Source organism: Pagrus pagrus (genome assembly GCF_965226575.1).
Source record: "Pagrus pagrus genome assembly, chromosome: 6".
In the NCBI taxonomy this organism is placed as follows: domain Eukaryota; kingdom Metazoa; phylum Chordata; class Actinopteri; order Spariformes; family Sparidae; genus Pagrus; species Pagrus pagrus.
In genome coordinates, this window is record NC_140190.1 from 22,383,823 (window position 1) to 22,411,087 (window position 27,265).

The window sequence follows — 27,265 nt, forward strand, 5'->3', positions numbered from 1 at the left end:
AAAGCTGCTGAAAGCTAAACAACAGCACGTCCTCGAGGAAAGAGCTGAAAGTCGAGGTGAGAGAGTAAAGAGAGTAAGAAGAAAGTGCTAAAGACAATGAGTGGAACCTGGTGTACGGCAATTAAGTGAGGGAGAGAAAAAAAGTACACAATGTTCAAACTTGCATGAGAGAGAAAGTGAGAGACGGAGAGAGACTGATTAATGCACACCCACACCTTCAGACCATTTGAGCAACTGTACGAAACACTCACAGCCTCTGAAGTGCACCTGCATGTTTCTGTCCATAGTGTGAGCATGCCATACTACTGTACAGGTGCCCTAATACATTAGCTGTCTCAGCCTTGTGCCTTATAAATTAATGCAAACTGGTTTGCAAAAGCATGCATGTAGATGGTGTGTCGATGAGTTCAGTTATGTAGACGGCTGTTTAAATTGCTCTTCGATGTGTATTCCTAACACAGTCAGGGATTTAGTGTCTGCTTCTCTGTGTTTATGTCTCTACTTTTGATTTGAAGAACATGACTGATTGATGGTTTTGAGAGAACGGTTGCTCTCTACCCTCAGCACTAACGAGGGCTCTTTCTTCACAGCAAGGTCAGCATTTTCAAAACCGTACAATCTCCAGAGATGACACACATCAGTGGTATATTCAGCCTATTATGTAGCCGGTGGAGGACGTGTTGACTTACATTGTTGGGAGACACCGTGAGAACACTCCTGCTCTTCCTCATGTTTCCTCGAGTATCTCCCTCGCTGTCCAGCCACGGCAGCTTCACGTGCACACCTGGAAAAACACAAACATACAAATCATTTTGGGGGGTTCTTCTGCGTGTTTTGTTATTTTTTAGGTTCAAATTGGGCATTGTCTCTGTTGCTGCTGAGTGTTTCGGATACCACTTTTCCACTGATATACTACGGGCATACAACTGTTTTTTACCTTAACTGTTATTATACATTAAGTATTTCCAAATCCAAATTCTACATCCTTTGAAGTATTTTTTTCCCCCAACATTTTTGGTAAATACAGAGAAAAACACATCAGTAGTGAATTTATGAAAGTGCCTTTTTCAGTCATTTTCTTCTGCCTTCCAGTAAGGAAGAGAAAGCAAAGCAGTCACAACAGGACAGCCTTACCTTCACTACGGCTCCACTGGGGGGCATTCGGTAAGTGATAGATCAACGCGATAACACTGCAGCACAGCCCACTGAAATCCCCCCCCCCCCGATGCTCTGTTATGTGGTAATGTTCAATATCTTAAAGGGCTCATAAAAGTAACAGACTGACAGAGAGGCTGTAAGCTATCTAAGCTACAGTATCTCCCTTGTTGAACTCTTTTTTGATTTCCTTTCCTGCAAGTCAGCCAATGTTGACAAAAGACGGCACATGTAGAAGAAATACAGATATTTCAGTTATCAAGGTTTGATTGGAGCTGCTACATTGGTAGTTTGAAGCTAATCTATAAGAAGGAGCTTACACAAAATCTATATAAGTGACAACAGCAATAAAAATCATTAACAATAAAACGAAGGTTGCAGAGTGCTTCACACGTGACTCAGTCAGTATATACATATATATTTTAAAATCTTACTCATCACTTTCAAGGCTGTTTATATGCTTGGCCTTTGCTATATTTCCAAACTTATAGTCTGCTATAAGACCTGTACAGCAGTATCCTCTTACTTACACAATGTTGGCTTAAAAACTAGAGGGAACAGAGCCATTATAGTCACAAGACTTCTTTTATTGTTTATTTCAAGGGTTTTAAAATGATTTTTGTATGATTTTTATCTGAACTGTCCTTTTTTAAATTTTTTATCTTGTATTACTGAAATTTGTTTTTACATTTGATTGACCAATTGTTGCAGCCCATTTAAATGTGTGGACATCAGAGGATCAAAAACAGCAGTTGCTGGTACGGTTTTACCTTAATCAGTTAGTTTGTTTGAGTTATTAAGTGAATTAGTTCAGATCGGACCAAAATCTCTGAAACAGCAACAGAAACTAACTAACTCATCAAGGCAGTGGTTGAGCAGCAACTCCCGTGTTCTGCGAAGTAAAATTACTGGTTTTGTCTGTGAAGTCTGGTGGCTCTGAAGAGAGTGACACAACAGCTGTTTCTGGTTAAACCAAAGGGATACTCTTTAACAAAAAGGTGGGTTAAATAGTTAAAGGGAAAATGGACAACTGATAAACACATTCTTGTCAAACACTGATGACCGAAACATTTGTTTCCTCAACGGGAACAATCAATATTTCAGATTATAGAATCAGGATCGGCTCATGGATCGATGTCTGGTAAGTGAATTATGCCGTCAAATTGTCCCTAACTTTACAATGCAAGCAATGAACACAAACCAAAATTAAGACACACATCACACGGGGGCACACATCGAACCATCTCCCTAACAACACGCGCTTATTAACACCAGTCATGTGTCCCCAGGCTCTTCATCTGATGTTTTCACATAATCTTTCCAATCTCGCTAATCTTTATGAGTTTTCTCTCTTGCTACTGCAAATTACACTGCAGTCTTTTTGTAATTCTTCCTTGCAATGACACATGCAAATGAAAAAGCGAGCAAATGACACCTGAAGCGGCCTCAATGGCTCAGCACGTTTTAATGCTAGTCGTTCAAAAGCAGCAGACAAGATTGACTCCACAGCCATTGAGCTGCTCTCTAATGAACTAATTCAGGCAGTCGTTAAAGGCCCCAAGAACTCATAAGTTCCTCCTGTCTCCCAAAATCGTAAAAAAAAAAAAGAGAGAGAAAGAGATAAGTGCTCATTTTCATTTGAATGTTTAACTGTTCCTTCAAGCTGTATGCAAACAGGCTTAATGTTGCAGTTTCGTGATGTATCCTGTTATGTGCTAATAAACCAAATGGTTAAGGACAGTTCATGCCCTTGAAGCAGATGGACGTCTTTCCGCTTGAACAGACAGGACAACCTTGAAGCCAAGAGGTGACACCACAGTTACATAAAAACACCTCCATCACATCACCTGACCTCAGTGAAAAAGAAACACGATTTTCTGAGACTACTTTAATAATGTTTTGTTTGACAATTGTTGAGCTCATTAAACAGAATTACACAAATTGGGTGATTCATTAAAAATTCCTTCAATATAATTTCACAGAGGAAACTATCAGTGGCGAGGCTTCCCTGCAGGGATGACGATCAGTTATTATTCCTATTAAAAGATAATTAGAGGGTACAATCATTTTCTGTTCGGAGCAGATCTGAGAATTGTGCGCGGCGGCACAGATGTAGAAAGCAGTTTATCAACACAAATTAGTGCTGTAACCTCAGGGGATGATGCACAACGGCACTTACGAGGAGTGTGATGTGTGTGTGTTTTGGGGTATCATATTTAGTGTTACTTCTGCCTAATTAACAGAATTAAGGCAGACAGGTGTGAAGACAGAAGACAAGCACACATAGACACACGTTCTCTGCATGTTAACGACACAAAATGATCTCTTAAGCACGTGTTGGTGAGGTGTTTCTATACATACTTAATAGTTTGGAAATGTAGTAACACGCCAACCATGGGTCAGAATTAACAGTCGTAGGCGAGTAAAAAGTGTCCTCTGTCTTCAAAGAGGAAGCCCTCTGTGCCGTGGCCTTCCCTTCACCTCGTAGTCAAACTGAGAACGGGCCAGAGGCGGTGCCACTGAGCACAACCTCACGAACACGATGTTTGTACAGCAAAGGCACTTCTCTCAATGAAATCCACTGCCCCTTATAGCGCAGTCCAGATGCCCAGTGAAGTCAAAGGAGCAAAGACAACATTAGATACTCTTTCCGTCCTGTTTTTCTCCTAGTTTGTGACAATTTTTCACATTTTCCCCTTTTTCGTTATCACAACCTGTTTCTGGTGTTTTACAACATGTAGTCTGCTGTACTGTTGCGCCTCAAGCTCCACAGTGAGTTAAAGACGCACAGAGAAATGGAGAGAAGGACGAATATTTAAAAACATTTCAGACGCCCTGGAGACAAGAATTCCTGAATTCCCTGTCAATCGGGGGGTCGCAACGCATCAGTCCCCGTTGAGAGGCTGACAAACAGGGCAGTGGCGTGCAAAATCTCTACAGGGCGGGGGCAAAAGATGGATGAAAGATTAAAACGTGCTAATATTACTTCATGCCACAGATTTAAGTAGAGGGTCTGTGTTGTTTTTTCTGAGAATCAAAGGTTAAATCAAAATTATTTAACCAAAAAAAGTAGTTGCATTTTACTTAATCTTTTGTTCTTATTCTTATTCTTCTTTAAATCTCACCAGAATGCAGGAAACAGTCCTTTAATCCCACATTTTTCTCAAGAGGTTTGATCTACAGAGCTTTGGTTCCAAACCTTTCATATTTTTGACACCTCTTGGTTGGTAAGTATGTTTCCTGGGGACACCTGGGCAGCAGGTTAACTACGTCTTAAGGAAAGTTTTACAAATTTTTAATAACAGACTTTGCAGGTCGTAGCCGTCACCTATCACCCGTTTCTGTCGGCGAACTGTCATTGTCTATGTTTTTTATTAATCGCACAATTCAAGATGAACAGGGTGAACCTCTTGACTCTGTCTGCAGCTTAGTGAATTCCTGGAGTATGAGCTGCAGCCACCGATCATTGAATGTTTGAGGGAGCAGACTGTGTTTACTGTGTAAACCAGACAGCGGCTTTATTCATTCCTACCTAAGTGGTGCTTGACTACAAGTCAAACATTTCCTCTCCGAGCCATCAGTCAGTCAATGGATCACACAGTGATACCTGAAAAACTCAACAATTCCCCAGACTGCATTTCACGGGTATTTCATTTCCAATGTCGCGCAGGGAGACAATTTCAGATGAGCGTTACGGCAAAATTTGATGAGCTGTCTTGCCACGTCTCCTCTTGTTCCTCTCAGACAAACATTTTAGTTCACATGCAGCAACGTCATTGGAAGGAGGCTTCAACCGAGCATGTCGTGTATCAGACTAATAGAGCAGAGATAACAAGCGCTCTGCCTGCCTGTCCTGCTGACTGAGCAGTGCAGCGGGACACTTGACGGAGGAAGAGAAACAGCATCTGAGCAGACGGCTGTCTACCCCTCAGTCTACACATCATCTGTTCCATGTTTCTGTTACCTTAAGTTGGGGCCTGAATGTGTATGCTTGTCAGCTGTTTGGGCATTTTCTACCTTTTGCTCTTCGTTAGTTTAAATTGAGGAGTTGATCCTGAGTATAATTTGGTGTTCCATGGGGCGGATCGTTTGTGACGGCCAGTCTGGGTGGTTGACGGACTTGATGGCACTTTTGAAACAGAAATAATGCCCCAGTGAAAATAGTGAAAAGATTGAAATGAAGGAAAAATCAAATACTACAGGAACACAGCAGTAGCGGCCAGTCTGTCTGCATTCATTCATTGATTTACTATGAGCTGTCATGCTCTTGCGTCATGCCGGCTGACGAAAGGCAGACAACAACGAAGATGAAATATTGTGTGGACAAATCCAAAATAAGAAATCTGCCCCATCCCAGAGTCCTTTAAGATTTTGTATTTGCCATCCAATCCAACAGCAGCTTTATTTCATCCAGTGTAGATTGGCTGACCCCCACCAGAGAGCGCAGAAAAGTTGTGTGTCCCTTTGCTGTAAAGTAGGAGTTGTTGGAGTGTGTGACATGTGGAAAATAAAATAAAAATAGCTTGCTGTTGCTGGCCAACTCATTACATCACCATGTCAACTATTTCCTTATTAAACCGTCTCAGTTAGGCAAACCAAAGGTGCTCAGTTCCACTGGTGGTAGTGGGGTTTCTTTTCTACTGTTTTCTTTGTTTCTTTCAATCGCACTCAGTATAGCTTGCCGGCTAACTTTGTTTCAGGCTTCTGAGGCTGAACCCAGCTAACTTATGGGCTTGTGCTGCGGTGACTCAAACACTTCTAAAATCGGCACAGGGATGTACGCCAGACTCTCGGCCAATACCGTTGTGAGAGTTGATCTGTCCCTTAGCTTGTGACAGGAGTTTGAGCTTACTCGGCTCGGTGAGACAGATAGAGGCGATGACTACACTTGCTGGTAAGCAACTCCAGACATACGACTACCGCATCAAAGACACAAAGTAAGTCCGCCACCCACCCCCAGAAAACAATGTCTCACTGTGGACATCATTATATGCCTATTCGGTTGTCATCACCCAACCCTAATCCAATGCCTCGCTCTGTAGCATGATTTCTGATCACAACCGACTGCTCCTCATGTTGAAGTTATCACATCGTGTTTTTGATCATGACACTGTGGTCTTCATGTGTGTCTGTGTGTGTTTGCGGTGCCCGTGGTGCCCATCCAAAAGTTTTAATGTACCCGACAAACAGGAGAAATCCACTCAAATATTATCCGTGTTTCAATCAACAATCAACTATCTTTCTCCAGAATCACGTATTGCACCTTTAATACAATTCAAATTGTGCTTAGAGGGAATTATTTCACCCGGACATTATGACCGGGGAGATTTAAATATGTCAACTTAAACAGATTTTCCTGGGGGAAAAAAACAAACTGTAATTACTGGTTATAACGGAAACCGTGGTTACGTATGTGTGTGTGAGTGAAAGCAAACTGAAGAGAAGGTGTGCACACACTGATAAGGCGATGCCAAAACAAAGAAGCTTAACCAAATTCTCAGAACTGTTTGAATATTGTGATTTGGTCTTATATTAATAAATACTTGAGCATTAATAAATACTCAGAACACACCTAGTAAACAATTTAATCCTCTACAGACTCTGAATCCTGTCAAATCGCGTGGAAACACTCAGCAGTGCAAACTCACCCTTTACATGCAAGCTTACACTTTATTAAACCTGATCCTGAATACAAGTTAGGAGTTAGAACACGAATCAAACATAGAGTTAGATACATTTTAAAGATTATATTGAGGATATTCTGCCGTATTAAACACCACAGAGAGGAAAAAAAGGGAGAGGGGAACAATAGACATTCAGTCCACATTCGGAGCAGATAATTCCACTTTATTTGCACTAAAATAAACACTTTCTGGATGAATTTTTATTACAAATGTGAAACTGAGAAATTATTATTTATTTATTTTGTTAAATAATGTTTAAAAATCGTGATATTATGGGCTCAATTTCAACAAAGCCAGAAGGCTTTCATCTTTACATAGAGAAAATGCAAATACATTTTCTTACTACAGGCAAATATACAATAATAAACATCTTACAGTGTTATCAGTTAGCATTATAAAGTTTCACAAAACCTCAGTGTTACAACCTTGTGAGTGTATTTGAGCAGCAGTCTACAACTGGTAACTGGAGGAGAATATCAAATCGACACAGAGCAGCTTGGCAGGATTTCATCATCTCTTTAAAGGGATAAGTCATTATTTCTACATAAACTGATGTGAGTAGTAATACTGATGCATGGGCTGTAGCTAAAGCTATTGTCAGCCTGTGTTCAGAGATGTCAACCAGCTAATATTGTATGGAATAAAAATGTAAAATTGCAAACTATACATAATAATAAAAATACCACACCAACCAATGTTTCATTGTTTTTTTGTGCAGAAACCCAAATCAAACCTTAAACACAACATTGTCACATGATCAAGACCGGTAGTATGAAATGAACCACTCAAACTACAACTGCTATTCAATGTGGATCAAACCAGCAACTTTCTGATTACTGTACAACCCACTCTACCACCCGAGCTACAACCATAGCATGACTGCTACTATCACTAGTGCAGTATCTAACCACTCTACCTACACTGCTATTACTACTGCTGCTAGTGCTACTGATACTACTACTGGCCGGGAGTGGTGGGAACCAAACCATTCTACCCACTACTGCTACTGTTGAAGTTATCAAATGCAACCACACTGCACAGTGGGTTATAATATAATAAGGGTGAATTTTACAACTGTGTTATCACCATGGCAATCATTTTATACTCCAATGCCATAATCACAGAGGAAACAGTAGAACTATGGCAGCTATGTTACAAAGTAATGTATCAGTGTGTGATGTTTTAATTTCATATGGCCTAAGTAAATACAGCAATTTGTATCTGATTGAGTCAATCATCATTTCTTTCACCCACACACACCAACGTTGCTTTTTATTCTAATTTGACCTAAAAACACAAAGGATCTTTGCTCTTGCACGAATCGGTGACACACTGAAGGTGCTTTACGATGGAGGGATATTTGTGAAACTATGTTATGACATCAATCTGCAGCCTACGGCCTCTAAAAGCCTCCCACATGAGACTAGTGTCGAGGACAAAAATCACAGAGCGAGAGGTCTGAGCAGTGGAAATTGCTCCCACATTTTTTAACTTATTACACCTCAGGTTTACTAAGTCAATGTCACACACGACTAATTTTGAATAGACTACTGGTGTTTAAGCGCACATTTTTTATTTCAGCCTCCTTTGCGAACAGGTGACATCTCCAAAAACTCCAAAAAAAGAAATTTCCCATCTAGTCCAACAATCACTTTGGTCTGCTGGCTCCACTCCACTCTGTCTGGAGATTTCCCTCCTCACACAGCTCATCAGTGTGAGACATAACACTGGTGCTCAGGGTGCTCTTAATGAGCTCTTTTTTTCACTGTGTTTATTTTCTCCCTTTTCACACCCTGACTTGACTGTTGTCATTTCATACACACACACACACACACACACACACACACACACACAGCCTTGTGTCACCCTTCTGCCTGGCAACCCCTACTTGACTAAGTCTTGGGGAAATCAGCTTATGAGAAAGTAAGTACTTTCTCATTTGTTGAGACAATTAAAAAACTTGATTAGGGTCCCTTTTTTAATGCACTCCCTCAAGCAGTGTCAGTCTAATGAAGGGGAAGCAGTGAGGGCTGCACTCTTGTTGAGCATGCACTGGAGAACATAAACACACTGAGGAGGGACTTTACACCAGCTTCGTTTATTATGAAGAAAGAGCAACAATGGAGGCTGAGGAGGAGCGAAAGACAAAGGGTATATAATCTTGCAAACATAAAAGCAGACTTACAGGACTGTGTGTGTGTTGGGAGAAGGTAAATTAATAGTATATTGATAGTATCTTTCTCTGCATCATTAAGGTGGACACATTAATCTTATCAAATTAATCTTAAAAACACAATTTTAAGATTGCTTTTTTTCCCCTGACCTGAGGTTATGGATTTTATTTGACCATTTAAGATAGAATATGTAACATTTCTGCATTTAAATGTCCAAAAAAACTGTCTCTCTCTGTTGTAACACTCTCTTGTTGATATATGTACATCATACCAAATGTTTCCAACACTGTTGAAACCCAGAGAAATCTATAATGTTATTCATGGTACGGGGGGTTCACTGTCACTATAACCTCAGCGAGAAGTCATGACTTAACATAATGTGAATTTAACTTTAAAACATTACTCATCTGTGAATTTGTGCCCGAGCCACATACTGTAGATAGATTTTCATCATCAACGATGGTTGTTTTTTGGCTGGTTAGGTAGCGATGACGACAGCAGCTCCCATGATCCCACACTACTTACAGTACATCTTATGGGCCCAAATTACATACTGTGAGTTTCAGGAAGTAATATTTAAAAAGTTTATTTTAAACCTGGCTGAGCTTTTGCGTAAAATGTTTAACCATTGTTTTATACTATTCTTTTTCTTCTTTTGTTTTTACTGCAAATTTCATTTGTATTTTATTATCATTTGTTATGTTTTCAGACGTATATAAAAAATGGAATGGGCATTTTTTTTAACTGTATTTTATTGCTTTTAGTATATTTTTTATTCACATTCTTATCTTTTAAAAAGGTCCAGTGTGCAGGATTTAGGATTTAGTGGCATCTAGCAATGAAGTTTCAGATTGCAACCAACTGAACATCCCTCGCCTCACCCTCCCTTATGGTGGCCGCTAAAAACACACAGAGCACAAAAAGCCTTCTTTTGATCCAGAGTTGTGTTTGTTCGTTCTTATTAGTTACTGTAACAGAAGTTCCTGTGCAACATGCAACTCTATATATTCCTTTTATTCCATTTCTGCCCCTAAATCATCCACACTTCTAATCTTTAATATAATCTTTTACTTTTGTCATCTCGAATTGCGCGAACATGAATGAAAGGTGCTCCTTGAATCCAGTTTGATTGCTTGATTGAAATTGTGTAACAGAAACCTCGATGAAACACACGTGACTGATACATCTCAGCATTGTGTTTGTACTTGCACGGCATTGCGTACATTTCTTTCTCCACACACATCCACTCAGCTGGTAAGTACTACTATATACAATTTTCACACACGATCCGTTGTACATGGGATTATGTATGGGACCAACTTGCGTTTGACACAATCATATCCAGACTGTCGTCATGGATTAATCCCCTCGTTGTCAATATTCCCCAGAAGGCCCCAGCTTTAATTCCATACACGTCACTGCTCATGCTTACAATTACAACAGCGCAAATATACAGACAGAATACACAGCTGAAAAGAGTATTTGACTTTCAGTGTTTAAAAAGTTGTAACATTTACACTGGATATAATAGGGCAGCTGAGGTTATGCAACTTTGAACCATCATTTCTTCATTGGTGTCTTTATGAAGAGTTAATCCATCTTTCCCCGAAACTACAGGTCCATAAAGAAACAGGAAACAAACTGAAAGATACAGTACAGTCATGTACTGTATCTTGTGTGGGTGTGCCGGAAGATTACTAAGGAATTACATCAAGTAATAGCAATTTGACTTTTCATACCATGGAAACCATAAATGTCAGTTCTGTCACATTTAGGTGTGGTATCGAGTCATGCCGGTGAGCCAGTATGCAAAACCTCTGGCTGGACTGTTAGCCACGTGGCCTGGCTTTATATGGTCTGTCAGTCAGTCTGTGGGTCGTCCAACACTTCGATCCAGACTGAAATATCTTAACAATTTCTAAATGGCCCTGAAATTTTGTAAAGACGTGTGATCCTCAGAGGAAGAAGCCTTTCAACTTTAATAAGCCTCTTCCTCTAATGCAATAACAAGGTTATTGGTTCAGGTTTATGAGCAAAAACTTCTAACATCCAACCAACCTGACAACCATTTTAACTAAGTTTAAATAATCGTATTAATCAAACTGTGTTTACCCCACATTAACTGTTATCAGCCACTAGCTTCATTTTTGCATTGTTTTGTAACATTAACCTTTAAAAGTACTTGGAAAGAAAGTAGTATTCAGGTCAAATCATGAAAAACTGCAGCCTACTCTACTGCTGGCACAGGCTATTCGATTTTAGGGGCAGATGCCAATATAAATATTGGGAAGTAAGAAATTCTGATATCAATATTTCAGCCGATATACACACTTTTTTTTGCAATGATCTCTCAAATACGGTTGTCAATCACTTGTGAAAAAGATATGTTATAAAGACAGATATTTTTCAGAAAAATATATGAAAATAATATTTTTTGAAATATATTTTTCATAAAAAATAAACTTTATTGCCTAAAATGACACCAGCACAGTGAAAGATTTAACTTAACAATTGTAAATTAGATTATGTTTCAGCACATCAGAGAACATATTTGATACCATTACATTGATAATATCCTACAACCAATAAAGTGGTCGGGCTCTATCTAAACTGGTAAAACATTAAACTTGTGGAGCATCACCATGTCGGCATTCTCAATGTGAGATGTTACAGGATTTAGCTCAAAGCACCACAGAGCCTCAGTACTCCTCACAGAACCAGTAGCATGACTGTAGCTTTCTTGTCAATTGCACCTGTTTTGCACAAGTAAAAATGTCTGCTGTGCGAGACGTCTATCTGCCAGATAATCATTGTGTGCTCAGCACGGATGATAATCATGGATTATTGATTTCCTCTCAATGTCTAAAAAGTGCTAATTTAACGAGAAAGAGGCAGAAGGCGGCAAGCAGAACAGGATGAAGCTTTAAGCTGCTTAGGCACCTTAGATCCTATTAATTCTGCCTAAGATGATACTTAGTTTGGAAAGAGCAAACAGAGTGCAGGTGCACCTACTACACACATGACATACAACAACCCAACCTCCTACAGAGATGTTAGAGGGGCAGATAAAAATAGAGGTCAAGAGACAGAAGCTAAATTTGGGCCTTGTTTGAAAAGCAATCTGTTTGTTCTGTTGTTTTAGATTTTTTAGATTTATGATCTTTGTCTAAACAGTTCATAGCAACACTACATTTTCAAATTGAAGGCAGTGCTTAGAGGACAATCTGTGTTCATTCGAACTGTACCTCCATTCTGTCACCACCAAGTGGATCGTACACAGGAAACCAAACACAGTCGTATCCCTCGATCTCCTCATCAGTTTTAGCCGCCGCCTCTCTTGAACAAGAAGACATGAGCTGCTCGGCATGTTAATTACTCTCAATTATCAGGCTCATCTCTTCTCTTATTCATCTCTGTCAGCTTATTGAGGGTAAGACTCTTTCAAAGTCGATTAGAGAGGGGAGGGAGAGAGAGTCCTTTTGTTTTATTGTTGATTAAATGAATAACCAAGATCATTCACATTGGTTTGTGATATTCATAAAATCACTGTCAAGGGTCAGGGAGACAGAGAGGAGTGGAGAGGACAAAAGAGAGTGAGAAGAAAAAAGAGACCGAAGAACTGGACCGAATTCAGTAAACACAAGATGAACTGGGAGTCTACACTGGATGCTATAAATGGACCACCCACATTTTGTGACCTACAAGAAAATAACAGTTTAAGGGCTAGTAAGCAGCGATTGGACGGGACAAAAAAGCAGGCATCTTACAGCTGCAGCCTTTAAAATGGGTCAAAGACACATTTACTGTATCAGAAGACTTAGATAGCTCTCCGCCTTTTCATCAGTTTTTGGTTATTGTTTGGCTCTGCTGACGAAGGACGTACAGTATGATTTGAACAAAAGCTCTAAAAAAGTCATTAAATGATCCATGTGTTGTAATTTCTATTCCAAAGTCAAAAATGAACTCGGAACCTCAATTTCTTTCAGCCATCATCGACAAGAAGTCCTTAAAGTGCTCCAACAATGAAAATTTACACTAAATATCACAAAACAACTGAGCAAACTGCATATGCTGATGAAGGTTATGTGGGACCATCTCTGTGGAACCGGTCTTTAGTTTATGTTAGCGGACTCCACTTATAACCTAAAGTTAGCTACTGTTGCTCTCTGTGAGTCGAGCAGAGAGAGGCACTCAGGCGATGCACTGAAAATAGGGCTGCACACTATCGTAAAAAAGTGATACTGCGATAATTTCGACAGATATTGTGATATAATTCATTATTATTATGGATGATTGAATTTTACATCACAATTTTCATTGTCATTGAAAAAACTAGTAGAATCATGATGACGTGGCATTTCTCTGTGTCCACCAAACAAACATGTTTTATTACATCTGTAGAACAAGCTCTGCAGGCCAGAGCATCTCTGCAGCACTACAACATTTCATTAAAACACTGTTTTGTGACACGTTACCTTTATAAAAGAACTGCAGTTCTTGTGATATGGATATTGCACTCAGTCATATAGGGACTCCGATTATTTTGCAATTAATTGTGCAGCCCTAACTGAAAACATGCTTGAGTCACATCCTTTTTAATGTCACGGACAATCCGACGGACCCAAAGGCAACCGAGAGAGACAGGGAAGGGCTAATTTATCACATCACGTTACAATCTGCTCCCATATGACCAATAATAAAGTTGTTAATTCATGTAAATTGCTACAAATTGTTAAATACAGCCCCTTTAAGAGCTGCTACTGCACCTTGCTGTGAGACTGTTTTCGATGTGTGCAAGGACCAATTCACATGTAGAATTCAACCATCTGTGGATGATGTAATTTCTAGTCACATCTAGGCGTTTTTATGTCACGATTATCAAGGCCAAAATAATTCTCATGCACCGTATCATCCTGCTAACCATGAAAATAAGGTTATGGGCACCTCATCTCTCTCTCGCTCTTTAATCATATTTTTTAACACATCCAATTGTATATTTGAAAGATTTGTGCCAATCAAAAATAAATCAGGGAGTCAAAACAGGAAAATACGGTATTGAGCTTGACAGTCACTCATGTGTAGATTATCACGATTATCCTGGTTCCTGATCAACCCGATAATGGAAACTCACCATGTTCAACTTGTACGGAGTGTTTTTATTGCCATCCATGATAAAAAAAATCTTTTTAATATCCTCCCATCCCTAGTTACATCATTTACAATCATTTTTTTTAATCTCAGCTCAGTTGACTCCTTGATTGCACTTAAGTATATTGGCTCAGAACACACATGTGCTGTGATTTGATAACTCTTGTTTCTAAGCATGTAAGCAGCAAACCAATATCTTCCCATATATAATTATATCATATCAGAACGTACTTTCAGCTGGATCTCACAGAATAAAATGGTGTAGATCTTAAGGTACTGACATGTTAATGAAAGTGAGAATATTTCAGGCTGCTCTGTACTTAACAACAAAAACACAATTATCATGAAATGTGCTCCGACTGTCACTGTTGTAATTATGGTTGCCTGACAACCTCTTACCCTCCATTTCTTTCTCACATTTTGTCTCAACTAATGCACGTACACAAACAGCTGTCTACGCTCCTCCTGCATATCCGCCATTATATATCAATTCCATTTGGCCTACAGAGCTGTGGGCATTAGCCTGCCATGTCTCTACCGAGCAGACAAGTGAAAGCCCACTTTAAAAAGGCCCAGTGAAGATGATGCAGCGGTGGCCGGATGGATCTGGAGATTTCTAAATGGATGCTACGGGAAGAGGAAGATTGAAGGCCTGTTGTTTAAATAAACTTCTATATCATATCTGGAATGACAGGAAAAATGTGAGGATGACATCTTCATTGGCCAAAGTGGGAAAGTGGATTGCCTCTCTCAATCTGCTCGCAGAAATTATGCATAACGCAGCGAGACAAACCAATTCGAAACACTCAAAGTGGCTAGCTGACAGTCAACTGCGACTGCCACTTTTCCATTATATTTTATAGGAAATGCATTTAAATGTGTTAAAAAGGCATCCTGCTTGCAGCCAAATAAAAAACCTGATGTGTGAAACAAACTCCCTCGGCAGATCGTTGGAGAATTAACTGCCAGTGAGGCCAAGTGGGTTAAACAATTTCATTATTATGTAGATTCTCTGGATTTATGCCACACATTTTACTTTTAGACACATTTTATCTTAATTTACATTTTACCTCAACTGGTTTTCATTGACTTGAGTCTGCACAAATCAAGATAGCAGTATTAAGCGAGGCAAAAAAAAGGCAGAAAAGGCTCAACTGTAAGGTGACATAAGAACATCTTGATCAAATTAACCCTGGGAAATCCATGTTAGGTCGACTGTCTACACAACTACAAGCCTCCTTCCTGATCACGCTATGATGTCAGCTTGCCTCTAAAGTGATGACATTCAGTAAGGTTCATTTATTGACCTGCAACTGGTGAACAATGTCAGGGAAGCTACTTTGAAAGCATTGCTACCAGTTAGGTTACTTCACACGGAAGAAGTTGAACTACAGCAAAGCTACCCCAGGGAGAAATCTAGTCTTGTCAGCTAAAGCTACAAAGCTAAAGGTAGTTCAAACTGTTCTGACGAGAGGAAACGAAATCGACAGTGTAGGCTCCATGTGATATAAGATGTGACTGAATGCAACTCCAATGACTTTGATCAAAAAGGGCCCATTTGTTCACAGGTCATACATAAACCAAAAAATTAAAGTGCCTATTTTTTTATGAGAAACAGCAAGAAATACCGGCTCTGAATTGGAAAAATAAAAACACAAGATTATTCCCCTCCTTTCAAGGCCACAAATAGTTTGTTGTTTCAGTAGTTAGCTACCAGGGTATTTATAGATAATAAATGAAAATGTGGATTTAGTTCAATTACCAGCAAGCTACTGCAAAATATAGTTAAGCTACTAATTTAATAACATTGCGTTTACTACTCTGCAACACTGGAATTGGCAGTACCTCAGACTATCATGCACAGACATCATGAGCAGCTGTATCAACAGCTCACATACTGTATGAGACACAGTGTGTGTGGAGGACATAAACATCAACACTCCGTCCTGGGGGCTCATGTATAAAACTTAAAGATCTGACACAACACACTCAAGAAAAACAACACCCATCTACACCAGCAGCAGGCAGATTATGGTTACAAACCACAAGCAGTCGCAGATTTGTGTACATGTAAACAAGTCTAATATCTCCACCCTGTTAACTCCCCAAAACAGGGATAATTAGCTGTTGGCTTTGCTCCACGTCGGCCTGTTTTTATTTCATTTTTAAACCAGCTCTCTGAGTGAGGGATATTCAGCAGATGCATCTTCTGTCTGGGGGTTCTGCCAAGAGTATTCAACCAGCTTCCAAAAAAAGCCAGGACAAATATAGTGACGGTGTCACCCAAAGAAAAAATAGCTTGTTTAAATCATGTTTAAATAACACATGTATTGGCTTCATCTACTCCTTAATTAACACAATATAATACAAGCAAATCAAGTAGGATGCACCATCGTCACTAAGGGCCTCAGAAACTGACCTGACCTTTAATTATGTCCCCTGTGAGAGCAGCATTGAGCTCTGCCACTGAGTTGCACGTTCAGTTAATCCATATTGCAATTAAAATGACAGGATGACGGCAGCGGCGGAGTGACGGGCAGGCAATGGGGGGTAGGAGCTGCACAGAAAGAAAAACTGTTGAGATTTCTATTAAGGGATGAATATCACATGTATGAAATGAGAGCTAAGCAGTTCAGAAACAGGGCTGACTCAAAATGTGTGTAAACTGAGTGAAGAAGCACATGTTCCTGCTTTAAGTCAACAATAAACAATGAGGTTCAGTAATTGTTCCTGCAGACTGGAGCTTCTCTGTGGCCAACAGCATACATAAACACCTTTGAGGTGTGGAAAATATGCAGCTGCGAAGCAAGGTGTTGCTGAAGACGACCAGATGCAGGCAGCCAATCTTCATCGGGTATAATATTGTGCAGCTACCAGGTGTGAAAGTGTGCGGCTGAAAGAGTGGGAAGTAAGGTGTTGCCAGAGAGGACATCCAGTATAACCGAGCAAATCCTCCTGGGGTAAGAAGTCGCCTTGCAGAATCTCTCACTTCTTCTTACCTTGCTGTGGCAGCCCACGGTTTCACGTCTTTGATTGTCGTATGATATGCATTTCCCCTAGATAAATGATTTTGAGTAGGATGTGTGATAAATGATTGACAGTCTTCTCCTTTACTCCTGACATTCCCCTTCCTACGCCTGAATAGATTAACTAAAGTCTCGCTAAGCGGATTATGATATTCAAACTTAAAAACAAGGCAGGTGTTTAGAGACATCAAACTTCTAAATGCTGAATTTAATTGATTTAACATATATAACAGCTTAGATTTTGGATATCGTTATTCAAGTATCAGTGTTGGATTTTCCTGGTTTTAAAGGCTACATACAGTACATTATATCCACATTGCTGATAATTATTTTTTTTCAATCAATTGTCATTGTATTGTCACCCCTACAATAGTATTGCAATTTAGAAGTAGATAACTTCCCAGTTGGAAGCTAGTTAGCCACCTTGTGTGGATAAACAACACATGTATAAAAGAGCTCTGGCTCCGATTGAGGGTGAGAGGCTGTTCTCAAATAGTACGCTGGACACAGGGAAAGGAAATCCGAGGAGAAGTCACAGAGTATCACCAGCTTATTATTAGGCTTAATATTATTATATTTATTTAAGGATGCGTCAAGGACAGTTTGACAATAGCGTCAAGCGCTTTTCTGGTCTGAGGTGAAATTTGTTCTCCTCAAGGCGTGCAAAACACAAGGCTCTCCAGGCGTGTGAAACCGCGAGGCATCCAAGGCACATAGGCAGCACACAAAACGCCTACTGACTGTAGAATTCAACTGGGAAAATATGCCTCTCACTGCATGAAGTGCATTTTGTCTGATTGGGCCCTTAGGGGTGAAGGCGTCAACCAGTCCCAGGTCTTGCTCTAGTCGGGGACCTCTGCTGCACATCAGTCTTCATCTCTCTCTTCACTTATTTCCTATTATCTCTCCACTATTTGCTCTCCCAAAATTAATATATAAACGAATAAAAAGAAATAGGCCAACAAAAGCAACACCCACATAAGTACGAAACGCAGTTCACAAGGGTTCAGGAGTCTGATGATCTATTGAGTCACACAAGCACTCAACAGCTGCTCTGACCTGGAAGAGTCGGGCAGAAGCGCTTCTCAGTGGATGTTTTCAGTTTTAAATTTAATAACATAAATAGATCTCAAAACATGTAGTTTGGCCATACTGCCGTTGGTGTCCATCCCCCGTACAGGAGGTGATTCATGACAGTAGTCAGGACTCAGCTGGTTCCACTGGGAACTGGAGCGCAGTGCCCAGACCTAATCAAACAGTCACCTCAGGAGTTAGTGACTTACTCTGGGTCAAATCCTGCAGGAGCCATTTCTCCTGTGTCACCTCACCCAGCAAGGGGAGTAGACCGTCTCTCCCTCTCTCCAGCTACACAATAAAAAGGTGAGCGCACGGGCCCACTCTCTTTAAAGTAATCGATAAATAAATAAAACATCTCGGACATGACAAATGAACGGAGGCACCACCAGGTTTTCGTCTGTGTCTCAAAGGCTGTTTTTTAGTCATGCGAACAGAATAGCAGCGTACCCACTTACGGTACGGAATGTGCAGTACGTGATTCAAAGCAGGCTGATTGGTTGGGATGCATGCCGAGTGTTAAATTAGTGTACATGTTATTACTGTCATAAATATCCAAATGGTTGGCAGCGTACCGTGTAACCAACACACATTTTTTTAACGCGATCAAATGATAAAGTGCTCAATTACAATCTCAAAGTGGGTCAGTGTTACCAATTTCAGCCCCCTAATGAAACCAATTAAATATTTGTAAATAGCACGAGTCAATCTCGACAGTCAGTAATAGACGCTGTTCTTCACGTGCTGCAGGAGTGAATATAGTGGCGCATCTCCTCCACTAAGAGCTCTGCTCACAGATCAATGGGTTTCCACATTTAAACATGGTGTAAGCCAACAGATCGATAGACCCTGGGTTTTGGATGGAACGACTGGTATGGAGAAATAATGTCACACATAGTTCTTCCATCCAGCGAGACAGAGAAAGAGGCTGGAGATGTGGAATGTGAGCAGAGCTGGAGGATTTAAAAGAAGAGGAGTCGAAGGCGAGCAGGGAAGCATGGCGAGTACCAAGGCATCTATACGTTGCAGAATCCGAGGTATGTGAGAAGGATAAGGGGTGACGAGAGAAATGACAAAAACAGAGTGAGAGCTACTGGAGAAAGGAAAAACGCCTGGCAGCGAGTCCATCAGCAGGCTGATTTATCTGTTGTTCACAGCTTCTATCACAAAGCAGGACACCCTGCTGGTTTGGATCTGTCACTTGTGGGAGTCCCCACACTGCCTCTCTAACCTGTGAGGAATTCCCAATGTACCAAGTCTCCATTACAGTCCATGATCGAATTAAATCCTCATCCTATCACGCTCTCATTTGTAGATTTTATAAAACGCAAATTATGCCACCTCAGAAGACACAGGCTGAGACCGATCTGTCTGCGAAGTCAGTCGAAAGATCTGAAACATCATTGTACTTGAAGCCAGGAGCAAAAAACAGCACGACAGGAAGGCTGCTGCTCTCTGCAAGACTGGAAGTCAAGTTGCCAAGCTCAGTGACATGCAGACGTGTTGACAGCTCTCTATGTTTGGGAACAGGAGGGAATTTATTCAGATCAGTCTTCACAGGACAAAGGAGTTAAGACTGGACGATGAGAAAGGGTTATGATAGAGCACAATACACTTGTTTAAAGCAGGTCAGGTCAACACTCAGGCAGCACCCACATGGTCAGTGTGTCTCCTGCTGGGACTAACAGCACCTTCCTGCAAGGTACTGAGGCAGCTGTGGATGACGCTTGGTATGAGATGGAAATATGACCCTGACATATCTCATGTACATCACTGGCACTGGGGCTGACTGGCAGGTGTACGGTCATGTCAGAAAATCATACACCAGCATCCAATTAGAAATTAAAGCTATTTAAGAAAGATGTAAGGCAAACTGGTGATATGAAATGGACAGATTTAGATTTAAAATGCCTGAAGTCAATATGTGAGAGTATTTTGAAGTCAAGGCTGAATCGCATTACCCTGATTTTTAATGTTTCAGCTGCCTGCTTTGACAGGATGCAGCCTGCCTTTATGCCAGTCAAAGAAAGGTGGGGAACACCTGGGTGAAAGGCTGAACTTGTCGATGACAGGAGCCAAACAAAGCCAGCCAAACATCTCCAACAGCCCATTTTTCATCCAGCCCCCTTTCCTCCACTGTCAGATCAAAACGCCAGCTCGTCTAGCAAATTAAATAAAAAAATAAAATAATGTAAATCTGACTCGACTGAAACCAGAAGCTTCTCGGTTACCTTGTCTTCTCCAAAGCTCATCCACACGTGGGGGACAAAGGGAATCCCGACGCCTCCAGCGCGCTGTGCTCGGACCGGAGAGAGCAGCTGTCACCGCATCAACCACAGCGTCTTTTATTCCGTATCCGCGGGTACCTTCTCCATCCTCTGCTGGGATGTGTTTACTCCACACAGCTGTAATCCAACACTCCTCTGTCGGGTTTTTTTTTTTTTTTGGTTTTTTTTTGGTATTCACATGATCAGATGTTTCTCGCTTGTCTACTTTTCTCCCGAGATTTAAGACACAACTGAACCAAAAGTGCCGCGTTAAAGAGGCTCGATCCTGTTCGTCCCGGTTGCATTCCGTGTTCCCGTCTCACAGGCTTCCTCCCAGGAGCGAGGTGCTTGTGCTTGTGGGGGGTTTGAGGGCTCTCGGGTATCAAATGCATCAACTCGGTGTTCCCCTCTCCGACCATCCCTCCTCCTCCTCCTCCCTCCTGGCAGACGAGGAGCGTGGACCAATTGAGAGGCAGAACAAGAGAGAGAGAGACGATCAGAGCATCTCTGTGGAGGGGGACCAGAGATCTGTCAGTGAGGGACTGAGCAGCGTTCAGCAGACTGAAGCCTCAACGAGACCATGACCAAACATTTACTCTCATTAAAATCGTCAGTGGAGGAGGTTTGGTTCAACTGTCAGCTGTACATTTTAAACGTTTAGTAATGAAATATTTTATAATTTACTAAATGCAATGTGAATATTGTAAATATTAACATAACACAGTATGCCATCATCTAAAGGGAGGGTGGAAGTGGCTGAGTTTAATATCACAAAATATAATTAAAAAAATAAAATATGATGCAAAATTTAAGAGTGAGATAAGACTATTGATCCTAGACAATTCTGAAATAAGTTCCACCTTTATTAACCTCAAGTGAATCACACAGTAATGCATCAATATTTACCAGGAGCAGACCGATTATCGGCCCTGACCGATTATTGGGCCGATATTAATTAACTTTTCCGATTGCTGGAAAAAGAATCATTTAAAAATGTGCTACTTTGGCTCTGATGCAGCGTCCGCTCACACATTGATTGGTAACGCGTCACAACTAACAGCCATAAACACCGAATAATCTGAATCTGCAAAGTAACTAGTAACTAAACACTGGATTCTCCGAGTCTCGCTCACCTGTGCCTCCACCACGCCTCAGCCTTCAACATCGTGAGCCCCAGCTGCTCCACCTGCTGAGCAACAAGCCTGAGCCTCCCTCCACCGCCTACTACTGTACCACAGCAACCTAATAAATTCCTTTTAATCTTTTCCCCGTCTTGGTACACGCTTTTATCATATACCCGACTGCACCCAGACTGCTTGAAAATGTCTGGACCGTCTATATTTACATCTGCACCCAGTGGACATCGGCTTAAAAAAAAAGGCTCAATCAATAACAATGTTATAACCTGTCTTTTCCAGAGCCGCTGGCATGATGAATGGTAAATTGACTTGCATTTACCCCTTTTCTCATCTATGAACCACACATTCACCCGTTCAAGGCTGCCATGCAACGGGCCAACCTGCTCATCAGGAGCAATACAACATTTCATCCAAACCACCCCACAATGTTCTTAAACCGTGTCTTGTGCAAGGATACTTTGATGTGCAGCCAGGGGATCTGGGAATCGAACCAACGACCCTCCAAGGATGGAGCAAAACAGCCTACAAAAAAAAAAAACACAGCAGCTGCTGCAACAGACTGCTTTCGAACACAGTGCCATTTTATGTAATGTTACAAGCTTTTCAAAACATCTGGCTATTGACAGTCACAAGAAGGCAAGTCCTGGAAACACTGCTGAAAACATCTGGACCATCTACACTTCCTGGTTTTAAAATGTGGCCCTGCAGACTAGAGAGAGGCAGGGAAAACAATTAGCTTCGCTTTGTTAAAAATGCATTCAAAGAATCTAAAATCTGCCCTAGTATGGCGTAATGAAAGAGTAACCCTTACTGTGTGGTTTTTGTGGAAACATAATGTTTTAACTTATCTTTGATTTTGCAGAAACCTAACTTTGCCAACACATTCTCTGGCAAATGTGTTGAGAAGATCTGTGTTTTTCCTACAGACAAGCCTCTAGAGTGAAGTATAGCCATTATGTGGATCTCTGACTTTTGATGGAGTCAACAATGACACTGAAATGTGTGCAGCTGAGCCCGGCGACGGCTCTAAAGTTTGGCCTTGCTATTGACATTGGCTGTTTTCAGTGTAAACCCAGCTCTTAGATGCACTTTTACTTGGATCCATTCTTTGTGCCGAGCAAGGCTAAACACGTCCACCTCTCTGCACTGAACACAAAGAGATGAAATTGAAAGATTTACTGAAGCAAACAGCTTCCACGGGAAAACAGTTGCTCTTTGTGCACTTGGTGAACTACTGTGCAGTTCTCAGTCCCAATAACAGACCCTCATATATCTTCTCAGACATTGCTCCACTTTGTCCTGAGAGATTTAGCCAACTCCACAACTGCATGAGATGTTTTATATAACACAGGCATGTGAACGTGAATGAAATCCCATGATTGTGAGCACATAATGTCAAGACGATTCTCTCTCTCTCTCACCCCTGTTGTTTCGCAGCATGATTAGTACCACCAGGGCTATTAACTTTTCAGCAGCATGAAGGAGCTCAGTGAATTCCCACAACCTATAATTTACATCTGCCTCCTCTTCCAGCTCCTGATGAAGAGATGAAGAGATTCCCATGTTGCAGTAAATAATCTGTGTTGTAAGCGTGTGCTGTTCTAGTCAAAGAGAGGAAGAATAATGTGGAAAAAAAAGGACAACATTACTCTCTTGTGAGTTCATATTTTATGCTTTGTCAGTGTTTGATCTCATGTTCAGGAAGTTCTCTGTAATAAATGTGTAACTGATAACATGTGTGTGCCACCAGGTCACCAGGTCATTTTGTTTGTGATTACTCCAAATATGCTGTCTCCAGTCTGTCCCTGATCATTAAGCCCTTTGACACATTCACTGCTCCTAATCATTGAACCACGGACTGTAATTTTTCTGTGGCTTTAAAAGAAGATGACTCTTACCGTAAAGTACATAGAGTTTGTGACATTTGTCTTATGTAATCCACTGGAGCTCACATTTACTGACCTACATTAACCAAAGAGGCTGCGGGGAAGCTTTTCCATAAGAAACGCAAAACCTGCATACTGTCAAACTACAGGTGGACAAAATCAACTTAAAATTAACCGGGATTTAAGTACGCGTGTTTGGTATGGCCAAACAATGTAAGTCTGGGTTTTTGATCGTCAATATGTACAAAAGAAAGTCTGAATCTTTGTTCAACCTCTGCTTTTCTGCTACAAGCAAAATAAGTGAGATAATGACAACAAATGTCTTCAAAAAGCACTTCTACTACTTCATATTAAATGAAAAAATATGTTAGCTGATCATGCACTCCATAAGGTTCTGACACTACTATCAACAACAACTTTCTAAAATCTTAACAAATGCAACCCAAACGTCAGAATTAAGGTCTGCATTATATGGTTTTGTAAACATTGCTGCTTTAAAACCCACATCATTTTGTATTGAGGAAGACTTAAAACGAGCCATTGTGACAATAAACTTTAGGAAACTGTTCACTGAGGTTACAAATCAAGTGAGAACTCGGGTCACTTTCTCATAAGCTTACACACAATTAGACTTGTGACTTATGAAACCAGTGTAGTTGCCCCCTGCTGGCCATTAGACAGAATGCAGGCACTTTGCATTGGCTTTGCTTGTCAGAGCCGGAAGCTCTGTCTATGGTTTATACAGCCAGAGTTTTGTGGCAATTCCTGCTGTTTCCAATGAACAAGTCATGATTCCTACAGACATTAGAGGGCTTTTACAGTTGAATGTAAACATAAGTGCTTTTGGGCGGATTTGCTGAAGTGACTGATGTTGTCATTTCTCTTGGGAGGACAGTCTCAATTACTCGTGAATCCTATTTCAGACTAGATGAGCTTTAGACTTGAAATGAATTTCTACTTTAAGCCAAGAACAGGAATGTTAGCCATTTCAAGGTCGAGACGGATTTGAGCAACACAAAGAGTATTTAAAACAGAGACATGAACATATTATTGCTTGTTTAGTAGGCTTTCAAATTCAGCCTTGAGTTGAAAGCCTGTGACTGACTGGCGTTAGATTTTTTACGAATATATTAGTGCTCATTATGGCACTCCTGTTTTCTCCCTCACAGAGAGGGATTTGGTTTTTTCCATTTTTATTGTAAATCCCTTGTCTCTCTGCCACACAAAGCATGTCTAATCTCCTCAGGCGACCCCAGGAGCAGGTTTCTGTTGAAATGAGGATTTGGAAACAATGCGGTAGCCTATCGACCACAAATGTTATTTACTCATTTCCGGAATCGCTGACCCTTTTAGCCTCTCTTGTCAAGTATCATGTCTCTCAAGCCCCTCAGGATCACACATGTGGGAGTGCTAAGCGTTAAGGCAGAGTTGTGGAAATAAAGTATTTAAGGCTTAGCATTGTGAGAAATGAGGTGGTAAGATGTTAGCAGGAGAGGTTGATTTTTAAATTGCGCAGCCAATTACAGGACCAATTCCTGTGTGCATGTATATAATAATACATCTGGTGCGCTGTTGCCGTCGCTGCATCTTCCCTGAGCTCATAAACATTGTCTCATTTGAATGCAGATAGGGTCAACCGTAACATCCATGCTGCACAATTCAGCAAGCCAAGATGACTGACTGATCAGTCAGCTGTGATATTTACAGGAAGACCCACACAGCTAACGAGTATAGACGAGAACACGACGAGTCTCCACCTCAAACTGTCTCATACTTATTAGTCTGAGTGAGCTAATAACGGCCTCTGGTTAGAATATTTCATTCCGTCACAGTGAAACAATGTCAGAAATGCATGAAATTAGATATTGAAATCACCAGAATACTTTAACTTTTTACCATAAGTACATTCTTAGCAGGCATCAGTGCTAAAACGTCCTCCAGCAAGGCGTCAATTAGAATCTTCTCTCAGTAACAGGCCGTTTCCCCGGCCTGGTTTACAACCACTGAATCCTGTATTTTCAGTGATTTCAGTACGTCTGGCATTGCTCTCACTGACAACTGTTTGCCCAGCTGAACCATTAAGAGATTAAGAGATTTGAGACGTCATCTTCCTGTGCTAGACCCAAAAAAACAGTGACAGGGAGATTGCCACAAAAACTGCATGAGCATGGATGAGATCTACAGCTATACAATTTGGGGAAAGTCGATGCATAGAAGGAACAACTGTAGATGTAGATATGAAAAACATTAGGATATCTGCTCCTAGTATTTCATGTTGACCAAAAATCACATCACAGGATGGACACATCATGAGTTAGGGCAACATAACACCCCACCCAGAGAGAAAATGGCTAGCATAAACACTTTGACTGGATGAATGAGGTGAAGCAAAATTGCAATTAATTCTATTCTCTAGTTTTCAATATGAGTTGGTGACATTTTCAGAAATCTGCTTTTTCACTTGCAAGGAGAGAAAGATTGATACCCCTCTCTTGATTCAACATTAACATTAGGCTAAGCCAAAGCTACAGTAGCAGGTAATTAGCTTAGCTTTGCTTAAAAACTGGATAAGTGAAAAGCTAACCGTGTCCACAGGTTAAATAAAATCTCTGTACTCAAAACGACGGTGTGTCATATTTACATTTCTGCCGAGTATGGATTAAACAATGTGTTAATTAAATCTGGGCCTGGTCCCGTCCCCTCTCTCCAGGCCACCTTTCAGAGCCACTCCTCTGAAATACACAAATAATCTGAAACACTCACTGCCTAACTACAGACTGCCCTGTAGCTCTCGTTGGCTGGCAGGGAAATGTGTTTGCGGCTACTTCGCTACATTCAACATGCTCGCTTAGCTTTTTTAGTTTAAAAATACATAAACAAACAATGCTGTTTAATGCAAAATGCCACAGTCATAGACGTGGATGCCGTGGAACTCGTCCTTAGCTCAAGAGGTGTCACTTTCTCTGCCATTCTTGTGCCACAAGCTCGCTGATAGTGTTTCCAATACATCTGTAGCCTTGTGGAAGACTCAGGCCAAATGAAACAAATGGACTGGATTATTAGAGGCCTGTTTTTCTTTTATGTATCAGAGCATTTGATTTGTTTGGATTTTTTATTGTTGTAGGGACGTTAAGAGAATTTCTACAAATGTAACAGTCTTTAGAATCCATGTTTTCTTTGTTAATAAAATGAAATCAAGTAATGCTGAAAGCGTTGGGTGGTACTGATCACAGCTAAAAGAACAACTTACTGTGAAAAAGCAGTGTACCAAAGTGAAATATCTGTTTGGAGCCAATAAACCTGAGGTGTGTTTGGTCTCTCTATCTAGTGAGCAGAAGCCCTAAGGAATAATAATCCTTCTTCTTCTCCATCTGAGCCTGGGGGCACTCTTATGAGAAAATACAACACATATACACACATTCCTTCTCTACGTCGCCACACACAGCTGCACACACAAAGCTATCTAAACCACTTGCTTCCTGCTGGCTCAGGCTTTACAGACATTGTATAGCCGGTCTGAGTCTGTCCCATCCAGTTCACGGTAACAGAGGCGAGGAACGGAGGGAGGCCCTCCTATCTGAGTGTGAACACATGATTACCCTTCTCTTTGTGGAGCCGAGGATTGTATACACACACACACGCTGATAGATATGCAGCACCACCTCCACTGTGGTATGAATAAAGTCATGGGCTGAATAGATACGGTTACAGG

At 40.8% G+C, this 27,265-nt stretch overlaps 1 protein-coding gene across 1 annotated transcript in view; it reads right to left on the minus strand.

Moving 5' to 3' along the window:
- Positions 1–20,702, minus strand: part of pde4ba (phosphodiesterase 4B, cAMP-specific a) — a 180,512-nt gene extending 159,810 nt beyond the window's left edge. The window contains exons 1-2 of the mRNA XM_084355859.1: positions 20,493–20,702; positions 690–784 (exon numbers count right to left, since the gene is read on the minus strand). Coding sequence (XP_084211985.1) covers positions 690–731 — 42 coding nt within the window. The 5' untranslated portion in view covers positions 732–784; positions 20,493–20,702. The remainder of the gene's footprint in view (positions 1–689; positions 785–20,492) is intronic.
- Positions 20,703–27,265: the final 6,563 nt, after the last annotated feature.